This window comes from Rhinopithecus roxellana, chromosome 12 (genome assembly GCF_007565055.1).
Source record: "Rhinopithecus roxellana isolate Shanxi Qingling chromosome 12, ASM756505v1, whole genome shotgun sequence".
Classification (NCBI taxonomy): Eukaryota; Metazoa; Chordata; class Mammalia; order Primates; family Cercopithecidae; genus Rhinopithecus; species Rhinopithecus roxellana.
Window position 1 is genome coordinate 86,390,774 of NC_044560.1, and position 25,170 is coordinate 86,415,943.

At 39.3% G+C, this 25,170-nt stretch overlaps 1 protein-coding gene across 9 annotated transcripts in view; it reads left to right on the top strand.

Annotated features, from left to right (window-relative positions):
- ZMYM4 (zinc finger MYM-type containing 4) overlaps positions 1 to 19,272 on the top strand; it is a 165,569-nt gene extending 146,297 nt beyond the window's left edge. For 4 of the 9 annotated variants that reach the window (XM_030912652.1, XM_030912653.1, XM_030912659.1 and 1 more), the window contains 7 exons: positions 2,707 to 2,878; positions 3,047 to 3,142; positions 5,681 to 5,832; positions 11,271 to 11,382; positions 12,812 to 13,060; positions 15,767 to 15,896; positions 16,786 to 19,272. In XM_030912652.1, coding sequence (XP_030768512.1) covers positions 2,707 to 2,878; positions 3,047 to 3,142; positions 5,681 to 5,832; positions 11,271 to 11,382; positions 12,812 to 13,060; positions 15,767 to 15,896; positions 16,786 to 16,993 — 1,119 coding nt within the window. In that variant the 3' untranslated portion in view covers positions 16,994 to 19,272. Of the gene's footprint in view, positions 1 to 2,706; positions 2,879 to 3,046; positions 3,143 to 5,680; positions 5,833 to 11,270; positions 11,383 to 12,811; positions 13,061 to 15,766; positions 15,897 to 16,785 lie in introns of those variants that run through there. The other 5 variants (XM_030912655.1, XM_030912654.1, XM_030912656.1 and 2 more) reach the window with 3 other exon arrangements.
- Positions 19,273 to 25,170: the final 5,898 nt, after the last annotated feature.

Below are 25,170 nucleotides of genomic sequence, written 5' to 3' on the forward strand. Positions count from 1 at the left end.
CACTGCACTGTATTCTGGGCGACAGCGAGACCCTGTCTCAAAAAAAAGAAAAACGATTTCATTTTTCGTGTTCCTTACTAGTATGTAGAAATATAGATAATTTTTTCTTCTACGATATTTATCTTAGAAATAAAAAAAGAAATATAGGTAATTTTCATGTATTTACTTTGTGTCCTGTAACTTTGCTCAACTAAAATCGTTAGGATTTTCTACTTAGACAATCATTTTATCTGTGAATAAAGACAGTTTTACTTTTTCCTTTGTAATCTGAATGCGTTTTCTTTCCTTCTTTTTCTTGTTTTACTGAACTAGCTAGTATCTTCAGTACAATGTTGAATATTAGTAGTGAGAGCAGACCTTTTTGCCTTATTCCTAATCTTACGGTGAAAAAAGTCTTGCAACAGTAAGTATGATGTTACCTATAGGTTTCTCATAGGTGATTTCTATCAGATTGAGGAAGTTCCCTTCTCCTCCTAATTTGCTGGAAGTTTTTAAAATCATGATTGGGTATTGAACTTCCTCAGATGGATTTCTTGCATCTTTTGAGGTGATTATCTGGTTTTCCTTTTTTTAAGTCTGTTACAATGGTGAAATACATTGATTTTTCTTGAATGATTAACCTTCCATTTCTGGGATAAACCCTACTTTTTTCTGTATTTATTATTTTTCTGTGTTGCTGGATTTGGTTTGCTAATATTCTGTGAAGGTTTTTTGTTGTTATTGTTTTGTTTTGAGATGGAGTCTTGAGCTGTCACCCAGGATGGAGTGCAATGGCGTGATCTTGGCTCACTGCAACCTCCACCTCCTGGGTTCAAGCAGTTCTCCTGCCTCAGCCTCCCAAGTAGCAGGCCCACCACCATGCCTGGATAATTTTTGTATTTTTAGTAGAGATGGTGTGTCACCATGTTGGCCAGCTGGTCTTGAACTCCTGGTCTCAAGTGATCCATGCACCTCGCCCTCCCAAAGTGCTAGGATTACAGGCGTGAGCCGCTGCGGCTGGTTCTGTGAAGGTTTTAAGTGTTCCTGTTCAAGACAGATATTTATCTGTACTTTATGACCTGGTTTTGGTATCAGGGTAATGATGACATTATAAAATTAGTTAACGTTTCTTTTTCGTCTATTTTCTGAAGTACAATTTGTATAATTTCTTTAACTCTGATAGAATTTCACTTTGATGGAATTTAATCCATCTGGGAATGGAGTTTTTGTGGGAAGGTTATAAGCTATAAATGCTGTTTCTATGTTTAGGTTATCTGTTTCTTCTAGAGTAAGCTTAATTAATCTTTCAAGAAGTTTGTCCATTTCATCTAAGTTGTTTAATTTATTGGCATGAGGGTCACAAGTGATCCATCTGCCTCAGCCTCCCAAAGTGTTGGGATTATAGGCGTGAGCCACTGCACTCAGCTTGGGTTTTAATTTGGGTTTCCTTTTCTGGTTTTTTGTTTGTTTGTTTTTAGATAGGGTCTCCACTCAGTTACCCAGGCTGGAGTGCAGTGGCATAATCATGCTTCACTGCAGCCTCAACCTCCCGGGCTTAGGTGATCCTTCCACCTCAGACTCCCAGGTAGCTGGGACTACAGATGTGTGCCACCATGTCTGGCTAATTTTTAAATTTTTTGTAGAGACGGGGTCTTGCCATGTTGCCCAGGCTAATCTTGAACTCCTGGGCTCAGTCTGCCCACTTAGGCCTCCCAGAGTGCTGGCGTTACAGGTATGGGCCATTGCACTTGGCCTTCCTTTTCTAGTTTCTTAATATAGAAGCTTAGGTTATGGATTATAGACTTTTAAAAAATTTTCTTATTGAAACATTTTAATACTACAAATGTCCCTTTAAGTACTGTTTTAGTTCCATCACAGAAATTTTGGTAAATTTTATTTTCATTTTTCTTTAAGTTCAAAATGTTTTGTGATTGCATGTGTCCTTTCTTCTTTGACCCATAGAGCTGTTTAATTTATGATTTTGGAGGATTTTTTTGGACATCAGTGCATCATTGGTTTCTATTTTAATTTCATTATAGTTAGATAATTTGTTGAGGCTTGTTTTATAGCACAGAATATGATCTGTTTACATGTTTCATTAAATAGACCTGAGTGGTAATAATAGTGATTCATGCCTCATTAGGTGAGTCTATATCTGGAACATAGAAAATACCCAAATGTTAGTGACTATTACAGTGTGCTCATCTACATTTAAACTTTTTCTTTCTTCTTCCTCATATGGATTGGATTAAATAATCTCTAAAGCCCTTTTTTGCTCTAAGAACTCTGATTCTTTTTTTTTTTTCCTTTTTTTTTTTGAGACGGAGTCTCACTCTGTTGCCCAGGCTGGAGTGCAGTGATGTGATCTTGGCTCACTGCAACCTCCACCTCCCAGGTTCACGCCATTCTCTTGCCTCAGCCTCCTGAGTACCTGGGACTACAGGCGCCCGCAACCACGCCTGGCTGATTTTTTGTATTTTTAGTAGAGATGGGGTTTCACCATGTTAGCCAGGATGGTCTGGATCTCCTGATCTCGTGATCCGCCCACCTCGGCCTCCCCAAGAGCTGGGATTACAGGCATGAGCCACCGTGCCTAGCCAGAATCTTTAGGATATAAAACTAAATTCTATATTCTACAAATGTGTACCCTTTCCAGCTTTGAGATCCCTGACTCTTAAAAATCCAAAACTTAATTTTATGTTCTGTAAATTTTTGGAATTCTTACAGGGACGGAAGAAGTCTATAGTGGCTGTGGAGCCCAGGAGTCTTATTCAAGGAGCCTTTCAAGGCTGCTCAGTATCCGGGATGACACTGAAGTACATGTATGGGGTAAATGCTTGGAAGAACTGGGTTCAGTGGAAAAATGCCAAGGAAGAGCAGGGGGATCTAAAATGTGGAGGTAAGTGCACAGCATGAATTGTGTCTTGATTTAGGTAGGGGAAATAGACAGATAAGCTACTGAAAAGGGATACATTTTAGGTCAGAAGCCCTATAAAACTGGTTTGGGCTTTACTTAATTTTTTCCACATTTGTTTTTAAACTTTTCTTTTGTTTCTCTCCTTGTCAGGGGTTGAACAGGCCTCATCAAGCCCACGTTCTGACCCCTTAGGAAGTACTCAAGACCATGCACTCTCTCAAGAATCCTCAGAACCAGGCTGTAGAGGTAAAACGTGTTTCTCTCCATTTGGTATGAATTATTTATATGATTATTGCCGATTTAAATTTGTAAGTTGAATATTTAAAATTATTTAAAATTTGGAGTTTTAGAGAAATTAATCTTAACCCATTTTAAGGAGGTTGTTATAAGGGTAAGGTTATGTCTTCTGATCCTGAGCTTATTATGCAAATATAAGGCATTTTGTTTCATTTTTGACACTGTGCAAGTGCCTCAAAATACATCTTCTTGAGCCCTGCGTCTGTATAGCAATCCATGTGGAGCCCAGTATTGTTTTTTTTTTGTTTTGTTTTTTGTTTTAAAAGAAAAATACCTGGAAAAGTCTTGCTTCTAATGTAGGAATTTTCCCTTACAGTGAGATCTATATAACTGGCAATGTTTGTGTGTTTCGCTTCAGCTGCCAGGAAATTTGGGATTACATGAACATTTCAAATAAATCAATAGTATATAATTTTAAGGCCCACATTAGTTTTCATTTTTCACTACTTTTGACACCCTATTCTAAATTTTTGTTTCACTTTATCTTTTGCTTTTAATTTGTGTTTTATGTAAGATACTTGTACAATCTTTATGGAATGAGATGGGGCAGAATGGATGAATATATCCATGTAACTTGATTTTATTCCACTTTCCAACTGTACCTTCTTTCTGTGTTAAACCTAGGTGATTGTATGCACTCTTGGCTTCACTCTAGTCTACCCTGTTGGTTTTGGGGCACATGTAACTGTCCTTATTGGAACACTTAGTTGCTGCTGTGGGCAGTGACTAACTTGTTGAGTTCCTTTAGATCAAGTATAATTTGTCTCTCCAAGGCTATGTAAATACACTCCTGTTGTGGAGATTTACTAGGCCATTAACCACCTAGTAGTATGTTTTAAGTTAAAAGAGCAACCTGCTGGGTGCAGTGGCTCATACTTACAATCCCAGCACTGTAGGAGGCTGAAGCAGGAGGATCTCTTAAGCCCAAAAGTTCTGAGGCTGCAGGGAGCTACGATTGCACCATTGCACTCCAGCCTGAGCGTCAGAGCAAGACCCTGTCTCTAAAAAACATAAAAATAAAACAAAAAAAGCCAGGGGAGGGTGGTAGTACAAATGGAGAGGCAATACTGCTTTAGACTACTAAGCCTAAATGCAGTTGTTACAGGGGATGGCAACCCATTTCTACCACTCTTTCGCTGAGAAAATACTTACCGAATATCTCTTACATAGCAGGTATGAAGCTAGGAACTAGGGTGAAAAAGTCAAACATGGTCTGTGCGCTCCTGAAATACCACTCGCTTTAACTAAAACCAACTCACAGGAGCCATGTGTATGTAATCTTATCTAAATGCAGAAGAGCAATGACTACAAAGGGTGTTTTAGTCTTGGCCCCACAATGTGGATCAACATCTTGTAGTAGGACCTCTACAGATCAAATTGAATAACTCACCTGCTCAAAATTTATTCAGCTCATTGTCTGCAGAGTCTTAATATGAGAAATGAGGCTGATCACGATCTGCCCTCACCTGCCTGTCTTGCCTTGTCTATACACCTACGTCCCCTAAACCTTTTCAGCCTGTGACCTAGCAAAGGGAATACTGTATTCCAGCATTTCCAAAGGCAAGAGGGTGTTATTCATTATTTGAGGTGTTCTATATTCAAATAAATATGAGCTGAAGAAAGTTAAACAGCTGGTCGGGCGCAGTGGCTCACACCTGTAATCCCAGCACTTTGGGAGGCCGAGGCGAGTGGATCACCAGAGGTCAGGAGTTTGAGACCAGCCTGACCAACATGGAGAAACCCCGTCTCTACTAAAAATACAAAATTGGCTGGGCGTGGTGGCGCATGCCTGACTCCCAGCTACTCGGGAGGCTGAGGTAGGAGAATCACTTGAACCCAGCAGGTGGAGTTGCAGTGAGCCGAGATTGTGCCATTGCACTCCAGCCTGGGCAGTAAAAGCGAAACTCCATCTCAAAAAAAAAAAAAAAGAGAAAGTTGAATAGCTTTCTTTTTTGCAGATATACTCAGAGCCTTTAATGTGCCATTAAGCACTGTGAATTCTTCAGAGACAAATATAGTGTCTTGTGTTTTCTGAATATCAAATCTTAGAAACCCAGTGTTCTCCAACTCTCACATAAGACTAGTGTTTTGTGGATTATACTTTGGGAAGCCTTTTTGTGTATCCTCAGATTGGAATTCTTTACCTACCTACCTGTTTAACTCTTCCTCACCTTTTAAGGTCTAGCTCCAGTGTCACATTTCCCAGAATCTAACCTGATTCTTCCCTGTTGGATAGCCCTCATTTGCTTTCATAGAATGCCATTTAAAGAAAGCCTCTGTCATAGCACGTATTGCACTGCATGCACTGGTCTGTATTTCCTTAACTGAAGTAGACTTGAGATCAGAATCTGTCTTTAATCCATATGCCCACTAGTCTGCACCATAGTGCCTGGGGCACAGTAGCGTTCAATGTTTATTCAGTTAATCAAGTAATGCTACTATGTTTGTTAAAAGTTAATGTTTCAGATGTTTTCTACCTTTCCACAGTCCGCTCTATCAAGCTGAAGGAAGATATTCTGTCCTGCACTTTTGCTGAGTTGAGTTTGGGTTTATGCCAGTTTATCCAAGAGGTGCGGAGACCAAATGGTGAAAAATATGATCCAGACAGTATCTTATACTTGTGCCTTGGAATTCAACAGGTATCAAGTTAAACATATGGATTCTTCAACCTAGCAAATCCATTGACCTGAATATGTCCCCACAGAAATTACATACACATGTACACACCCAGATATGTACTGGTATTTTCATTGGAACATTGTTTTTAACAACAACAAATTGGAAACCGCTGAAGTGTTAATCAAGCTTTGACGATCAGTCAACTATAATATGTCCATACTGTGGAATACCGTAAAATAGTTAAAAAGGAATGGCTTGCTTCTGTATTTATTGACCTAGGAAATTCTTAGAGGCATACATTTTAAAAAGTAACTTTCAGGGCCAGGTGTGGTGGCTCACGCCTGTATTCCTAGCACTTTGGGAGGCTGAGATGGGAGTATCACTTGAGGCCAGTGATTCAAGACCAGCCTGGGCAACACAGGGAGACACTGTCTCTACAAAAACTAAAAAATTAGCCAGGTATGGTGGTGTATGCGTCCACTCCCAGCTACTCAGGAGGAGGAGGCAGGAGGATCACCTGAGCCCCGAGTTTAAGGCTGCAATAAGCCATTGGAGCTCCAGCCTAGGTGGCAGAGTGATAACCTGTCTGAGGAAAAACAAAAAAAAGTAACTTGCAGAATTACATGTATAGTGTCATTATTACGGGAAAATATGCATAACATAAAATTTACCATTTTAAAGTTTACAGTTCAGTAGGACTAATAAGTACATTCTTAATGTGCAGTCATCACCACTGTCTATTCTATAACTTTATGACGCCAAAGGGAAACCTCAAACCCATTTAGTAGTCACTCCCCATTACTCTCTCCACCCATCCCTGGCAACTATAAATCTGCTTTCTGTCTCTCTGGACTTGCCTATTCTGGATATTTCGTATCAGTGGATTCATACACTATGTAGCCTTTTGTGTCTGGTTTCTTTCCCTTAGCATTGTTTTCAAGGTTTATCCATGTTTTAGCATGAATCAATATAGCACCCCTTTTTCTGGCTGAATAATATTCTGTCATATGGATATACCACATGTTGTTTATCCATTCATCCACTGATGGACATTTGAGGTTCCACCTTTTGGTGATTGTGAATACGCTGCTGTGAACATTCATGTACAGGTTTTTGTTTGAACACCTGTTTTCAATTCTTTTGCCATATATGCTTAGGAGTGGAATTGCTGAGTCTTTTAACTATGACTGAGTTGTTGAGGAACCACTTTGTTTTCCAAAGTGGCAGCACCATTTTACATTTCCAACAGCAGTGTGTGAAGATTCCAGTATCTCCACATTCTTGCAATAACATTTGTTAATTTCTGGGTTTTTTTTTTTTGTTTGTTTGTTTAAGCAACCATCCTGGTGGTTATGAAATGATATCTCATTGTGTTTTTAATTTGCATTTTCCTAATGACATTGGGAATCTTTTCATGTACTTTTTGACCATGTGTATATCTTCTTCGGAGAAATGTCTATTTAAATCCTGTCTTAGTCTGTTTGTATTGCCATAGGGGAGTACCTGAGGCTGAGTAATTTATAAAAAAAATTCTTGGCCGGGCACGGTGGCTCAAGCCTGTAATCCCAGCACTTTGGGAGGATGAGGTGGGCGGATCACGAGGTCAGAAGTTCTAGACCAGCCTGGCCAACATGGTGAAACTCTGTCTCTACTTAGAATACAAAAATTAGCTGGCCATGATGGCACGCGCCTATAGTCCCAGCTACTTGGAAGGCTAAGGCAAGAGAATCACTTGAACCTGGGAGGCGGAGGTTGCAGTTAGCCGAGGTCAGCCTGGGTTACAGAGCAAGACTGTCTCAAAAAAAAAAAGGAAAAGAAAAAAGAAATTCTCATGCAGAATCATGGCTTATGGCTTGGCATCATATCATGGCAGAAGGTGAAGGGGGAGCAGGCGTCTCATAGCAAGAGAGTGAGGACGAAGCGGCGGGCTCTTTCTAACAATCAGATCTCAGAGTAACTAATAAAGGGAGAACTTCATTACTGGGAGGATGGCAGCAAGCCAGTCATGAGAGATCAGGGCCTCACTTCTAACATTAAGGATCAAATCTCCACCTGAGGTTTGGAAGGGACACGTATCTCAACTATATCAAGTCCTTTGCCTAATTTTTAATTGAATTGTTTGTCTTTTTGTCACCGTATTGTAGAAACTATATATATTCTAGATACTGAACTTTTATCAGATATATGATTTGCAAATATTTTCTCCCATTTTCTGGATTTTCTTTTCACTCTCTTGGTATAGTGTACTTTGAATCACAACTTTTTTTATTTTTAATGAAGTTCAATTTTTTTTGTTCTTCCTTTTCTTTTCCTTTCTCTTTTCTTTTTATTGTCTGTGCTTTTGGTGTTATATCTAGGAATCCATTGCCACATTCAGGGATATGAAGATTTAACCCTCTTTTCTTCAGAGAGTTTTATGATGTTAGCTCTTATATTTAGGTCGTTGGTTTATTTTGAGTTAATTTTTGTATCTGGTATGAGCTAGGGTCTACCTTCATTCTTTTGTATGTGGTTATTCAGTTCTCTCAGCTCCATTTGTTGAAGAGACTGTTCTTTACCCATTGTATAGGCTTGATACCCTTGTAGAAAATCTTTTGACCAAATATAGATGGGTTTAATTTGGACTCTCAGTTCGAATCCATTTTTCTGTAGATGGCTATTTTTAGGGCAGTACACAATTTTGAAACTTATACTATAGCTTTGTAGTAAGTTTTGAAATCAGGAAGTGAGGTTCCTCAAAATTGTTTTGGCTATTCAAGGTCCTTTGAAATTCTATGTGAATTTCAGGATGGGTTTTTCCATTTCTGCAAAAAAAAAAGGCCGTTGGATTTTGATATGATTGCAGTGAATCTATAAATTGATTTAGAGAATATTGCCATTTTAACATTATTAAATCTTCTGTTCTGTGAGTACCGGATGCCTTTCTATTTATTTATTTTTATTTTTTATTTTTTGGAGACAGAGTTTCACTCTTGTTGCCCAGGCTGGAGTGCAGTGGAGCGATCTCGGCTCACCACAACCTCTGCCTCCCAGATTCAAGCAATTCTCCTGCCTCAGCCTCCCAAGTAGCTGGGATTACAGGCATGCACCACCATGCCTGGCAATTTTTGTATTTTTAGTAGAGATGGGGTTTCTCCATGTTGAAGCTGGTCTCAAACTCCTGACCTCAGGTGATCCGCCCGCCTCAGCCTCCCGAAGTGCTGGGATTACAGGCGTGAGCCACTGTGCCCAGCCTGTCTTTCCATTTATTTAGTTTTTAATTTTTGCTTTCAGCAGTTTTTTGTGGTTTTAAGTGTGTAAGTCTTACATCATTTTGGTTACATTTCTTCTCAAGTATTTTATTCTTTTTGATGCTTTGGTAAACCTGGAACTTTCTTTTTTTTTCTTTTTTTTTTTTTGAGACGGAGTCTTGCTCTGTCGCCCAGGCTGGAGTGCAGTGGCCGAATCTCAGCTCACTGCAAACTCCGCCTCCCGGGTTTACACCATTCTCCTGCTTCAGCCTCCCAAGTAGCTGGGACTACAGGTGCCCGCCAACTCGCTCAGCTAGTTTTTTGTATTTTTTAGTAGAGACGGGGTTTCGCCGTGTTAGCTAGGTTGGTCTCGATCTCCTGACCTCGCAATCCACCCGTCTCGGCCTCCCAAAGTGCTGGGATTACAGGCTTGAGCCACCGCGCCTGGCCGGAACTTTCTTAATTTCCTCTTTGGATTGTTCATTGCTAGCTTGAAATACAACTGATTTTTTGTGTGTTGCTTATATGCTGCAACTTTGCTGGATTCACTTATTAGCTCTAATAATTCATTTTTCTGTGCATTCTCTAGGATTTTCTATATACAGGATTCTGTCATCTGCAACTAGAGATAATTTTACTTCTTTCTTTCCTATTTGAATGCGTTATATTTATTTTTCTTGCCTACTGCTCTGCTAGGACTCACAGTACAATGTTGAAGAAGAATGGCAAGGATAGGCATTTTTGTCTTGTTCCTGGTTAAGGGGGAAGAGAGTTTTCTTTAAAAACTTGTATGTTGTGTTATATGTATTTATATATTTCTGTAACTGTACAAAACTCACCTCTGTATAAAAGAATTTCTTAAGGATTGGAAATATTTTTGCATATGAATAGTAGTTGACTTTGTGGGATGAGTTTGAATAGTCTACTTTTATTTTGAACTTTTTCAATAGCGAAGATATATTTTTAAGCTTGAAAATGACTATATTAAAAGAAGAAAGAGAAGAATACTATTCAACAACAAACTGTAATCTGCCAATAAGATCATAAATTGCTTTTGAGGAGGCCTCATAAAAATGCCTATTGAAGTGGTAATTTTTATTAGCCAGAATAAATTTAAACGGAAATAATTTTCTCCAAATCATACATAGAAATGCAAGAAACCAAGATAGCCACGGAAATATAAATTAAAAATACTAAATCTTAAAAACACCAAAATACTTTTATCATGTAATTACATGCTGCCTTGGATTCTATTACCACTCATGGTGTATCCCTGTCTCAGTTGATTTTATCTGACCTGCACCGTCGGTACTTTTTAAAAGAGATAGGGTCTTGCTCTGTTGCCCAGGCTGAAGTGCAGTGATATGATCATAGCTCACTGCAGTCTCAGACTCCCAGGTTCAAACAACCCTCCTGGCCTTGGACTCCCAAGCAGTTAGGACTACAGGCATGCACCACCACCCCTGGCTGTTTGTTTTTAAATTTTTTTGTAGAGATGGGTCTCGCTATGTTGCCCAGGCTAGTCTTGCACTATTGACCTCAAGTGATCCTCTCACCTTGGCCTCCCAAAGCACTGGGATTACCATTCCTGGCTCAATACATTTTAAAACTATAGCTATTCTTTTTGTTCTAGCCCATGATATGGTTGTTGATGGTTATAATTAACATAGTTTAATGTCCTATAATTAGACTCGAACTTTTTTGAGGGCTAGGTTGTGGGGCAGAGAGTTGAGAGCTGTAGTTAGAAGGCTCCAAATAAATAGTTTTTAAATTTGGGTTTCCTCGGGTCAACTGACATTAACTAACTGTGTTATTGCAAGAAATGATCTTGTATCTAGGGTAAAAAACAAAAGAGCACATGTGCCGATACACATCATGAATCAGGAAAAACATGATTTGGAACATGTGCATTGGAACCAATTTTTAGTATGTCAGTTTTAGGAACTAAGTAAAGGGTTCTTTATAATACTTCTGTACCATCCGTGTTTTAAAAGGAAATAAAAAACTTTACCTTGCAAGATCAGTGCTGAAGATAATGTGTTAACACGAGAAGGAGCTTTAGCTTGAATTCTAGTGTTTTAACAACTATCTCTAAAGTACTGAGAGGTTGAACATGGTTTATAATATTGTAAGGGCAAAAATTAAGGGTAAACTGTATTTCTTACAATAATTTTTAAGAACTCATGTTTTCTTTTTATCAACATGTGTATGTTCTTTTTTTCTTGTAGTACCTGTTTGAAAATGGTAGAATAGATAACATTTTTACTGAGCCCTATTCCAGATTTATGATTGAACTTACCAAACTCTTGAAAATATGGGAACCTACAATACTTCCTAATGGTAGGGTGATTTTTTTTTATTGTTTTCATGATATGCTTTCTTAAATTGCTTAAGTTTTATGGTTATCTTTAAAAACAATTGTTCATTTTTATTTCTGTCTAGATTTATAGCATATTTGGACTTCTGAGGAGAAGGTCTTTGGTTTATTGTTGATTGTTTTAGGAAAACTGTACATTTCATATAGCACATGTATAGATACTAATTGCAAAAAATATAAAATAGTTTGAAGTTACATTTACCTTTTTAGAAGCCATTTTTGATCTGGTAGCATTGGTTTAGCTTTCACATATCATATCTGCTAACAGTGGACCTTTTTTAGTAGTTTGTGTGTATACTGAACTGTTGTTAGAGTATACTGAACTGTTGTTAGAGTATACTGAACTGTTGTTAAGAGAGTTAAGTCCTCGTCCTTGAATTATCATTGACCAGATACCGTCAGACAAGTCCATAATTCACTCCAAGTCTCAGGCTGAGGTGAGTGAAGAGGTTCGATGTTATGTTTAGTAATATGTGCAGCTTTCTGTCGGGCTGCAGAGCCCCTTTCACAGTAAGCTTAATGATCTCCAACAGGAGTTTGCAAACTGTGGTCCATGGGCCAAATCTGGCCTGCTCCCTGTTTTGCAGTCTATGAGCTAAAAATTGGTTTTACATTTTTAAATAGTTGGGAAACTTTATTTAAGAATTCCTATTTCATCATGTGAAAATTATATTAAATTCATGGCTGGGTGTGGTGGCTCACACCTGTAGTCCCAGGTGTGACTTTGGAAGGCTGAGGCAGGAGGATCACTTGAGCCCAGGGGTTCAAGATCAGCCTGGGCAACATGGTGAAACTCTGTCTCTACAAAAAATACAAAAAAATTACCTGGGCATGGTGGTGGTGCCTTTAGTCTCAGCTACTCAGGAGGCTGAGGTGGGAGAAGCACCTGAGCCCAGGAGTTTGATGCTACAGTGAGCCCTGATCATGCCTCTGCACTCCAGCCTGAGTGACAGAGTGAGACCCTGTCTCAAAAAAAAAAAAAAGAAAAGAAAAAATTATATGACTATAAATAAATTTTACTGGCATATAGCTCTGCCTGTTGATGTGTTCTCTACAGCTTCTTATTTTCTACAGCAACAGCATTGTTCAGAGCCTATATGGCCTACACATCCCAAAATATTTACCTTCTGGCCCTTTATAAAGACAGCTTAACCCCTAATCTAAAATATCAATAGATTAAAACGGTTTCAGGAGACTCTCACAGTGTCTACTTGAGTGCAATCATCTGCCTTTTTCTTTGTGGCGCCTTTTCTGGTTTTCTGCATAAGGAAGAGGGGAAAGAGGAATAATCAATCTTTCTCTTTATATCTCCATGTCCTAGAATTTGAGAGATTACTTAGTCTTTTTTAGCAGGAGCTCAGTACTGTTTCTTGTACCCCTTCTTCTGTCTAGGTTACATGTTCTCTCGCATTGAAGAAGAGCATTTGTGGGAGTGCAAACAGCTGGGCGCTTACTCGCCAATCGTCCTTTTAAACACCCTCCTTTTCTTCAATACCAAATACTTCCAACTAAAGAATGTTACTGAGCACTTGAAGCTTTCCTTTGCCCATGTGATGAGACGGACCAGGACTCTGAAGTACAGTACCAAGATGACATATCTGAGGTTCTTCCCACCTTTACAGAAGCAGGAGTCAGAACCAGGTATGGGATGCTGTTTGTCAGATTTCTCTTTACAGTCTTAGTAGTAATACTAAAATAGAGTTACTGCAGAAGGGTAGTTATAAATGCTAGATGTGGAAAAGTGTAGCTTTATTTTAACATTTGAATATTTTTCTCTATTGTCAGAGAGTGGTCAAAGGCTGGCCTCAAAGTGAGAAGAATCACATGCTTCAATATATTTTCATTGGCTTTTAAATTAGAAATTTTGATTTAATTGGGTAGAGCTCAAATAGCCTGCATTTTAAAACTTCTCAGGGAATTAAAAAATACAAGCAGGGTTGAGAATCACTGATTTACTAGCACCAGATGAGTCAATCACTAGTTAAACCTGCAGAACTTTTAGTCCATTGTTTCTAAATCTTTTTTTGACCAGAGCCTCTCTTTTTAGTTAACATTGTGAAAATCTGAAGGAACTTAAAAGCTGACCTACAATATACCACTTTTGTACACAATAGAATAATAGCAGTGACAGTTTTATTAGAAAGTTTATTGTCTTGCATTTCAAAAATAGCCCATTAAATAACAGTTTGTTTTTAATGTTTAAAAAATTAATCTTGGTATTATAGGATTCAAAATTAAATTTATTATTTTTGAACAGAATCGTAAGTCCTGAACTTCCCAAAAGCAATTTCTAAGAGTGAAATACATTTTTTGAGTGTGAGAATTTAAATCACTAAAACTAAAATCTGTATTTGTGATGTTCAACTTTGTATAAACTTTTTTCTGAATTGTTCATTTACTAAGATTATCTTTTTCACCTAATGTCTGTGTCCTGTTTCCTTAGTTTTATATATATGTTTTTTATATATAGTTTTACATATATGTAACCCACTTTGTGTTCTTGATTTTTTTTTTTTTTTTTTTTTTTTTTCGAGATGGAGTCTCACTCTGTCACCCAGGCTGGAGTTCTGTGGTGTGATCTCAGCTCACTGCAGCCTTCGCCTCCCAGGTTCAAGTGATTCTCCTGCCTCAGCCTCCCGAGTAGCTGGGATTACAGGTGTGTGCTACCACGCCTGGCTAATTTTTGTATTTTTAGTAGAGACGGGGTTTCACCGTGTTGGGCAAGCTGGTCTCGAACTCCTGACCTCAGGTGATCCACCCGCCTCGGCCTCCCAAAGTGCTGGGATTACAGGCGTGAGCCACTGCGCCCGGCCTCAGTTGATAATGTTTCCCTGTTTGCTGATTAGGTGCTTGACATGATTAGTAATGAATTCAGCTTGTTTTCTAAGTGAGTAACTAGCAAAGTCTTTCTAGTTAGGTAGCTTCTAAATGGAAAACAGGTGAATTTTGTTGAAGTACTAATGCAGGAAGCTGGGGAAAGTCCTATACCAGTTGTTAAGAGCACATACAGGCTGAGTGCAGTGGCTCATGCTTGTAATCCCAATATTTTGGGGGGCTCATGCGGGAGGATTGCTTGACCCCAGGAGTTCGAGGCTGTAGTGAGCTGTGATGGAGCCACTGCACTCTAGCCTGGGCAACAGAGTGAGACCCTGTCTCCCCCCAAAAAAAGAAAACCTTTTTTCCTTGGATCCATCTAGTGTTCTCTTGAGGAGTGAATGTAAAAAGTGGGAAAGAAAGAGCCCACTCTCCATATCTTCACCCTGACTTCCTTATATAATGCTTGGTCTCTGCAAAATACTGTTGGGGAAAAAGGGTTTGTTCTTTTCTTACCAAATAGTAACTCTACTGATAATTTCTCTTCCCAAAAAAGATGCCATTTCTCACAGTATTCGAACAAATAAATTTGAGTAGATGCCCAGTACTAGTGCCTCACAGTAGAAATATTCTCATAGAGATGACAGCTTCTGCTAGGTTCAGTGGCTTGTACCTGTAGTCCCAGCTACTCCAAAGGCTGAGGCGGGAGGATCACTTGAATCCAGGAGTTCAAGGCTGTGGAGATTCAAGGCTGCTATGATCATACCATCATACTCCAGGCTGGGTAACAGAGTGAGACCCCGTCTCTTAAAAGAGAGATGGTGGCCGGGTGTGGTGGCTTATGCCTGTAATCCCAGCAGTTTGGGAGGCCGAGTTGGGGGGATCACCTGGGGTCAGGAGTTTGAGACCAGACTGGCCAACATGGCGGAACCCTGTCTCTACTAAAAATACAAAAAAAATAGCCGGGCGTGGTGGCAGGTACCTGTAATCCCAGCTACTCGGGAGGCTGAGGCAGGAGAATCACTTGAACCTGGGAGGTGGAGGTTGCAGTGAGCGGAGATCACGCCATTGCACTCCAGCCTGGGCAAGAACAGCAAAGCTCCATCTCAAAGAAAAAAAAAGAGATGGCAACTTCTGTCTTGATCTCTACTGTAGGAGAAGAACATGTGGAACCCTTCTTTCTGCTTTATCTTGCTATGTCTTAGGAACCCTGTGCCTGATAAAGTTTATTAATAAAGTCAGGCTCAGAATAGAGACATTCTCCAGTGCCATACTTTTTGTCATGGTGCCCCCACTTTGGTGAGCAGGGGAACATAAAATTCATAGGATAGGGACTTTGTTTAATGCCATATAACCCAACACTTAAAATAATGTCTGGCACCTTCATAGGCACTCAGTATTTGTTGAATGACTGTGAGTGAAAGGGAGGAAATGACGAAGTTCTGGCTGCGAAGCAAAAGCTCATTGGCATCTTGAGACTCAAAGAACAGACTTTTCTAATATAATCCTTTGATGATTATTTCCTGTCTCAAGATAAACTGACTGCTGGCAAGAGGAAACGAAATGAAGATGATGAGGTTCCAGTTGGGGTGGAGATGGCAGAGAATACTGACAATCCACTAAGATGCCCAGTCCGACTTTATGAGTTTTACCTGTCAAAATGGTAATCTTTCTCTGAACTAAATACAGTGCACTGAGAAGGCAGTTAACATAGTTTGGATTTCAGATGCTTGAACATCAGAAAAGTAGCTGACCCGTGACTTTAGACAAGGGTTTACCATGAATTTTTTCCCCATTGTCCTATCTATATGGATTTTGAACCACAAAACAAATTACCTTGTCTTCATAATTATTTTAGGAAAATGTCTTCAAAAGCAAGAATCGCTGCTATTGTTTGATCTTTAAAACTGTTGTACAACCTTTATGTGATATCTTATCTGTAGTTATTTCGTTATTTGTATAGAAAAGAAATTTTGTTTTGCTAAAGCTATAATAGAAAAACAATTTTTAAGGAATTGAAATTTTCTAAGTAGTCCTTTTCTTAGAGAAACTTTATGATTTTAGAGTTGTAACACTTTTTTTTCTGAAAGAACTGTAATAGCTGCATTTGCCCTTTGATAATGTGTATTGAGTGCCCTTGGGGTTCATTCCAGGATATTGGGCACTTCCAATATGAGGTTCTTAGCCTGTCACATGTGAGTTGACTTTTTTGTTGCTCTTAATAATGTTTGAAGTACTAAAGTTTATGATTTACACTTTGTCTTATATTAACTTTATACTCACTTCCAATCCAATGGGATTTCAGTTTATTCCTGGGAGGAAATATTCCTGTAAACTCTTTATCTCTGTGGGTACGTTGCTTTCCCCATTGTGAGTCACAGTGGAGAAAAGTTGAGAGCCATATTAGGTTGATGCAAAAATAATTGCAATTTTTGCCCTTTTAATTACTTTTAATTGCAAAAACCTCAGTTTACTTAAGAATGGTACATATTTCCTATACACTCTGATTTCTAATTTTCCTCTTTTTTTTTTTTTTTTGTTCCTGTGGATAGTTCTGAAAGTGTGAAGCAGAGGAATGATGTGTTTTACCTTCAACCTGAGCGCTCCTGTGTCCCGAATAGCCCCATGTGGTACTCCACATTCCCGATAGACCCTGGAACCCTGGACACCATGTTAACACGTATTCTCATGGTGAGGGAGGTACATGAAGAACTTGCCAAAGCCAAATCTGAAGACTCTGATGTTGAATTATCAGATTAAGATGGAAGTGAGGTTCTTATTTTCATACATATTGGTATGCACCAAACTGTGAATGCATCCAGCTGTTGGAAAACGATGTATAAGTCCAAGTCCTCTTGACTTGACTATAAGATCATGGAAAACAGATGACTTGTGAACCCCACAGTGTGGATGTGCAAATGAAAATTGAAGGAAAGAATATGAACTGAGAAATGTTCTTTGGCAGTGATATAGTTCTTAGACATCTTCAGAATGACTAATTTCTCCGAGTGGTGCATAATCTTATTTTGTTTGGGAGTAACAAATTGTGGAATATTTTTAAGGAAAACTGTTGTATAAAACTCTACCATAGTAACCTTAGACCTTAGAGAGGTAGCTTTGGAGTGAAACTTTGGCTGCAATAGGCTACTTGGGCAAGCCATCCGTAAAAGTCAGAGGAGAGATCAGTACAGAGCTAAGAGTGACATCAAATGAGGACTGTGGGACCCAGATTTGAAGACCCAATAAAAATACTCAACTTTTTAAAAAAGATAGTGAAGTGGTCTTGATTGATTTTGATTTTCACTGCCAAGCCAATCATGTGAAGGACAGAAGCTTTTGCCGTGGGCCCGTCACATCAAGGAAAACGACCTTCACTGCTGTTAACAGTAATGTGTCCCTTTCATTTTCTGGGTCAAGCCTTCTCAGCGGTGGGTCTCGATGTGGGTAAACTAAGGTAAAGGGGATGATATTCCACAAACTAATTATGCACACAGAAAATCTGTGGAGCCTATCAGACCCCAAGTGTCTTGAAATGTTTGTAAAAACCCACTAAAATGCCCACTTCTCTGGGTGTGGGCCCTTCTTGCTGCTGTCTCACAGCCTGAGCTGTGGTACACAGAAATGGGGGTTCTCCTTTTATTTTCATTTTTTTTTCCCAATGGCAGCTTTTCTCCCATTGTTTTACCCTCCTACTTCCCAAACAATTCCTCCTATTTTGTCTTTTGCACCAGTTTCTGGAGGCCCTTGTCATTTCAAAAAGGATAGTCTCTTTTCTTACTCTGGCAGACCTGTGAGTGATTCCACAAAGATACAGTATTATTTAGCTATCTGAATTATGGTAGAAAAGGTCCTAGTTAGGTTCCTATACAAAGCATTTGGAAGATGACCTTGTTGCCCTATGAAACTTGAAAATAGGGATTCTGGGGTGAGGATACAAAGACATTGTCTTGCATATCCATAAGCAGGTCTTAGAGCATTATTCCAAACTCTAGCTGTTTCAGTAGTTCTATGAGGATTGCAAGTCACAGGTGTGTATGGCATATCAGCCCATCTCCCTCATCTCCATTCTCAGTTTCTTCCCCACAAAATTTTGAATCAAAGCTTTTATGACGTTTGCCAATTGCAGAACTTCTTTAGCTAAGGTTAATTTGATGCTACGATAAAACTGAGATATGTCAAAAAGCCTCTTAGAAATTTTAATCTTGAAAGACTTTTCAGGATATCTCATTTTTTAAGTGGGGGTGACAGGTGTATTTCTTTTTTAACAAATAAAAGGCATTTAAGTAAAACTAAAATGAAAAAAGTAGGCCTTTTGACATTGTGTGCTTGATGGTTCTGTCCCTCTGCCTGTAACAAATCTCATTTTTGTTACCAAGAACTGTATGAAAGAAGTAAACCTGCCCCTATTCTGTATGATTAATTCCATCTGTGTTTGTCATTTCTGACTGGAAAACTTCTTACTCCATACCTTGTTTGATATGGAGGACAAATAATTGGATTGTCTGATAAGTCTGCCAATAAACTATCCAGAAATAGCAAGTGTATTAGTCCCCACTATACGAATTTTATGGTTTGTATAAACACTAACATTTTCCCCTTCTGTAGTTGTATGAAGAAACAAATATTGTTAGCATAGTAGATAAATTGTTATGAAATACCAGAAAGAAAAAAAATCTGTATCTTTTACTGAGAACACCCAATACCCAGATAAATGACTGTATCAGGATTTCATTTGCATGTTAGTCCACAGAGTTGCCCAGAACCCTAAATTTTTTCATAAGAGAAAATATTGATTAATTATTGGTCATTCCTCATAAGTGTAGCTGTTGATGTGTACGTCTGATTATTGCTTTTTTAATTTTATGAAAATTGTGTAAAATTACATTTTTTTTTCCAGGGGAGAAAAAAACATCAAACAAAAAGAGAAACATCTAAATCATCCTTTCTGTTCTTTTTCGGTTTTTAACCACTTTTAGGTTTTCCCCTTGCAGAAACCACAGAAATATTCCCTTAGAATAAAATAGTATATTTGTATTTGATGGGTGAGTTCTTTTTCTTTATGTCTTGAAAGAATTTGAAATCCCTTTTTCTGATTGACCTTATTGGTATGACTCAGCAGTTAGTAAAATTACAAAGAAAGAGAGCAGTTTCCAAGAAAGAAATTGTTTTTTACGTAGTCCAGTAAACATATTCTTTCATTGCAAATTCTTTTATTTCCCTTTTTCCTTCAAAAGACTTGTTCTCATATTTAGCTAATTTACTGACTATATTCAAAGTCCCAACAGGTAGAAATATCAGAGATCATTTATACATATCATTTCAGGCAACCTTTTTTGAGATTTACAAAGCTTGCATCAGTTCACATGAATGAAATTGTAAGACTCGAATAAAGAATATGTTCATTCTTAAGTATAAATACATGTTTAAAACAGGAATGTAAGACTAAATAGCATTTTCCTTCGACTTCAGAGTTGTCTTCATATTATGCAGTTGTACTTTCAAATTCCATATCGACTTTCTACCTACCTGCCTTGTGACAATCCTAAATTTATAAAACAGGTTTTCCCAAGAAGTCTAACGTAAAATGAATTTCTATCAATGAATTCAGACTTTAGTTTTCCAAACATGTCTCCTAGGGTACTGAGTTGAAATTTTAGGAAAGAAGCAATAATACCCTGAATTTCTCTAGACTAGCACTTGTCTGTTATGATACTGTGCTATCATCATTGAAGAAAATAGTGATTGAGAGGTATTGTTACATAGTGGAAAGATCATAGGCTTTGGAGCCTAGTGTTTCTACTTACTGGTTGTAGAACTTTAGGTAAATTACTTAACCTCAGGTCAGGCGCGGTGGCTCACGCCTGTAATCCCAGCACTTTGGGAGGCCCAGGTGTGCAGATAACGAGGTCAGGAGACTGAGACCATCCTGGCTAACACGGTGAAACCCTGTCCCTACTAAAAACACAAAAATTAGCCAGGCATGGTGATGGGCGCCTGCAGTCCCAGCTGCTCGGGAGGCTGAGGCAGGAGAATGGCATGAACCCAGAAGGCAGAGCTTGCAGAGAGCCGAGATCGCACCACTGCACTCCAGCCTGGGCGACAGAGCAAGACTCCATCTCAAAAAAAAAAAAAATTAATCTCTCTGTGCCTCAGTTTTCTCATCTATAAAGTGGGCATAACTCCCTTATTAAGTCATGACTGGCACATGGTAGGCTTTCAAATGTCAGATATTTTTTATTATAATATATGCAAATTTCCTGGCCTGTACTAACGCTTTAAATAAATGTTAATTCCCACACTATAGTCTGAATCTTTACTAAGTTCAGCACTTTGGCTTCTGCAAAACATAATGCTCTATATAACCAATTCTACATATTTGAATCAAAATTACAAATTCTTCACTTGTGCTTATATGTATATCAGTAGTAATCAACATCACAAAGATCCAGTGATGTTTTCACTATATTGAAAAATGGGGCCAGGCACAGTGACTCACACCTGTGATCCCGGCACTTTGGGAGGCCGAGGTGGACACTTGAGGTCAGAAGCTCGAGACCAGCCTGGCCAACATGGTGAAACCCCATCTCTACTAACAATACAAAAATTAGCCGGGCGTGGTGACAGGCGCCTGTAATCCCAGTGGCTCTAGAGGCTGATGCAGGAAAGTCACTTGCACATGGGAGGCAGAGGTTGCAGTGAGCCGAGATCAGGCCACTGTACTGTCCAGCCTGGGTGACAGAGTGAAAAAAAAGAAAAAAGAAAGAAATGGACATGTATATCAGTATATATAGGAACAGCATGTGATAGAGTTTGTTAGTTTTTTCTTTATATTTCTTTTTTTATTTGTTTTGAGACAGTCTCACTGTTGCTCAGACTGGAGTGCAGTGGTGCGATCTCGGCTCACTACAACCTCCAGCTCCTGGGTTCTAGTGATTCTCCTGCCTCAGCCTCCTGAGTAGCTGGGATTACAGGTGTACACCACCACACCGGCTAATTTTTGTATTTTTAGTAGAGACGGGGTTTTGTCATGTTGGCCAGGCTGCTCTCGAACTCCTGACCTCAGTCTCCCAAAGTGTTGGGATTACAGGTGTGAGCCACCACGCCTGGCCAATATTTCATTTTTTCTTTGAGATGGAGTCTTGCTCTGCCATGCAGGCTGGAGTGCAGTGGCTCAATCTTGGTTCACTGCAACCTCCGCCTCCCGGGTTCAAGTGATTCTCCTGCCTCAGCCTCCCAAGTAGCTGGGACCACAGGTGCACACCACCACGCCCAGCTGATTTTTGTATTTGACGGGGTTTCACTGTGTTGGGCAGGCTGGCCTCAAACTCCTGACCTCAGGTCATCTGCCTGACTTGGCCTCCCAAAGTGCTGGGATTACAGGCATGAGCCACTGCACCTGGCCTATTTATATTTCTTTACTTTGCATATGAATGCCAGGTCGTAAATTTCTGTTTAAAATGGATGAAAAACCCTAAATCTATGAAACTTCTTTTACTTGGTAGGTTATATATGTCATCAGTTTAGGAACAAGACAACGATGCAACAGCAATCTCCCCACGCTTCACTTCATCGACAGAACCGCTCCTTCCCCACAAGTTTTAGCTAGGCAGTGGCTCCCTTTGTAAAAAAGTGTAGTTTCCAGGCTAACTTGTAGTTAGGAGTGACCATGGGACGAAGTTTTGACCAATGGCATGGAAACAGACGTGCGTTTACATCTCCCAGGCTACATTTCTAAAAGGAACATGCATGCTGCTCTCTTGTTTTCCCTGTTTCCTCTGATCTGGAACATGAACGTGGTCATGGCAAACTAGTTTTGTCCATGTGGGAAAGGACAGCATAGCAGAAGCACGTTAACCTCACGGACGTCAACCTCGCTCCTGGCCTGCCTGCTAGCTCAGACCTTCACATCAGAGAGGAAATTTCTTCTTATTTAAGCCTTTTTTTTTTTTCTCTTCATTAAAGTAGCCAAACCAGCATCCTAACGAACACACCGATAATGCCACTGTCACGTTACCACTAAATGGAACTGGAACTTCTCATCACAACAAAAAAGATGATCAATATCGGAAGGTGAGAAAACACATTTGTTGTTGTTGTGTTTTTTTGTTTTTGTTTGATTTTGTTTTGAGATGGAGTTTCACTCTTGTTTCCCAGGCTGGAGTGCAGTGGCGCAATCTCCGCTCACTGCACCCTCCGTCTCTCAGGTTCAAGTGATTCTCCTGCCTCAGCATTTCAAGTAGCTGGGATTACAGACATGCGCCACCATACCCAGCTAATTTTGTATGTTTAGTAGAGACGGATTTCACCATGTCATCCAAGCTGGTCTCAAACTCCTGACCTCAGGTGATCCTCCTGCCTCGGCCTCCCAAAGTGCTGGGATTACAGGTGTGAGCCACCGCACCTTGCCGAGAAAACACATTTAAGTCATTTTCAGATGTTCAAGTACATATATAAGAATGAAGAGAATTAAACTTTTTTTTTTTTTTTTTTTGAGACATAGTCTTGCTCTTCTTCTTACCCATGCTGGAGTTCTATGGCACCATCTCAGTTCACTGCAACCTCCGCCTCCCAGGTTCAAACGATTCTTCTGCCTCAGTCTCCCAAGTAGCTGGGATTACAGGCGCCTGCCACCATGCCTGGCTAATTTTTGTACTGTTAGTAGAGACGGGGTTTTGTCGTGTTTGCCAGGCTGGTCTCAAACTCCTGACCACAGGTAATCCGCCCGCCTCAGCCTCCCAAAGTGCTGGGATTACAGCTGTGAGCCACCATGTCCTGCCAACAAACTCTTAAAACAAGTAAGTTTGGCCGGCCGCGGTGGCTCACTCCTGTAATCCCAGCACTTTGGGAGGCCAAGGCAGGCGGATCACGAGGTCAGGAGTTCGAGACCAGCCTGACCAACATGGTGAAACTCCATCTTAACTAAAAATACAAAAATTAGCCAGGCGTGGTGGCGGGCGTCTGTAGTCCCAGCTACTCGGGAGGCTGAGGCAGGAGAATGAATCACTTCAGCCTGGGAGGCGGAGGTTGCATTGAGCTGAGATCAAGCCACTGCACTTCAGCCTGGGCAACAGAGTGAGACTCCATCTCAAAAAGACCAAAAAAAAAAAAAAAAAAGTGAGTTCGTCTAAGCTTGTTAGATGCAGAATAAGTTTATAAGAATTTTAAGCAATTTTCTATAAGAGTAATAACCAATTAGGGAATATAATGAAAAAGATAGGACACTATTCACTGTAGCAATAAAAACTGTATTTAGTAGGCCAGGCACAGTGGTTCACACCTGTAATCCCAGCGCTTTGGGAGGTCAAGGAGGCCGATCACCAGGAGTCCAGGAGTTTGAGATCAGCTTGGGAAACATGGCGAAACCCCCTCTCTACAAAAGATACACAAATTAGCTGGGTGTGGTGGTGTGCACCTGTAGTCCCAGCTACCCTGGAGGCTGAGGCAGGAGGATTGCCTGAGCCCTGGAGGTGGAGGGTAGAGGTTGTGGTGAGGAGAGATCTCACCAATACACTCCAGCCTGGCAACAAAGCAAGACCGTGTCTTAAAAAAAAGAAAAGAAAAGGCGTTATTAAATAATACAGAAGACCTTTGTTTATTTTAGTCGACGGTGTTGGGAAACCGGCTTTTCACATGAAAGAAACAGAATCCCTCACCAGCATTATGTCCAAAGGTGGACTCTGGGTACTGACCTAAGATCTAACTGTGGAAGGCAAAATTACAAAATTAATGGAAAACGTAGGAGAACGCTGCAATCGAGGCACGAGGATAAATAAGCTTCTTAAATAAAATCCCCAAAGCACAGACCATACGAGGAAAACAAAAAAGATCGATGTTATTATATTAGAATGTTCAGTGAAGGATAGGGAGGACATAAATGACAGAGTGAAGATCCTTGGAATGTTTAAAACCACCAAAGGATGTATATCTAAAGTATACAAAAAAACGGGCCGGGTGCAGTAGCTCACACCTGTAATCCCAGCACTTTGGGAGGCTGAGGCGGGCAGATCACCTGAGGTCAGGAGTTCAAGACCAGCCTGGCTAACATAGTGAAACCCTGTCTCTACTAAAAATACAAACATTAGCTGGGCGTTGTGGCGCACTCCTGTAATCCCAGCTACTGGGGAGGCTGAGGCAGAATTGCTTGAGCCCGGGAGGCGGAGGTTGCAGTGAGCTGAGATCGTGCCAATGCACTAGCCTGGCTGACAGAGTGAGACTCTGTCTCAAAAAATATATATAATATATATATATATTTTGTAAAAAATATATATATAATATATATATATTTTGTAAAAAAAATATAATATATATATTGTAAAAAATATATATTTTTTGTAAAATATATTTTACAAAAGTATATATTTTACAAAAATACATATTTTTATACAGTACAAATATATATTTTACAAAAATATATATTTTATTTTACAAAATATTTTAAAATATATATTTAATTTTACAAAATATATATATTTTACAAAATACATATATTACAAAATATATATATTACAAAAATATATGTATTTTACAAAAATATATGTATTTTACAAAAATATATGTATATAAAATACAAAAAACAGCAGAATCATAAAGATGAACAAAGGATAATGAATAGATAGTTCATAGAATAGCCCAAAAGGATAACAAGTATATTAAGAGAGACTTTTTAAAGAGCTATCACTCTACACCCTTAAGATTAACCAGAATTGGAAAAATAAAATGCCATGTGTTGGTAATGTAGGAATGTAAAAACTGTACACAGGGCAAGAGTCGATGCAGACCTGCATATCCATTTTGGAAAGCAATCTTAAACATTATCAAGTTAAAGAAGTTTAATAGCTTTATGGTAAGAGATCCCCCCCTAGTTAAGTAAAAGATGAACATTATGAAATGCCTTTTTTCTGTGTCTATGTAATCATATAATTTTTTATCTCATTTAG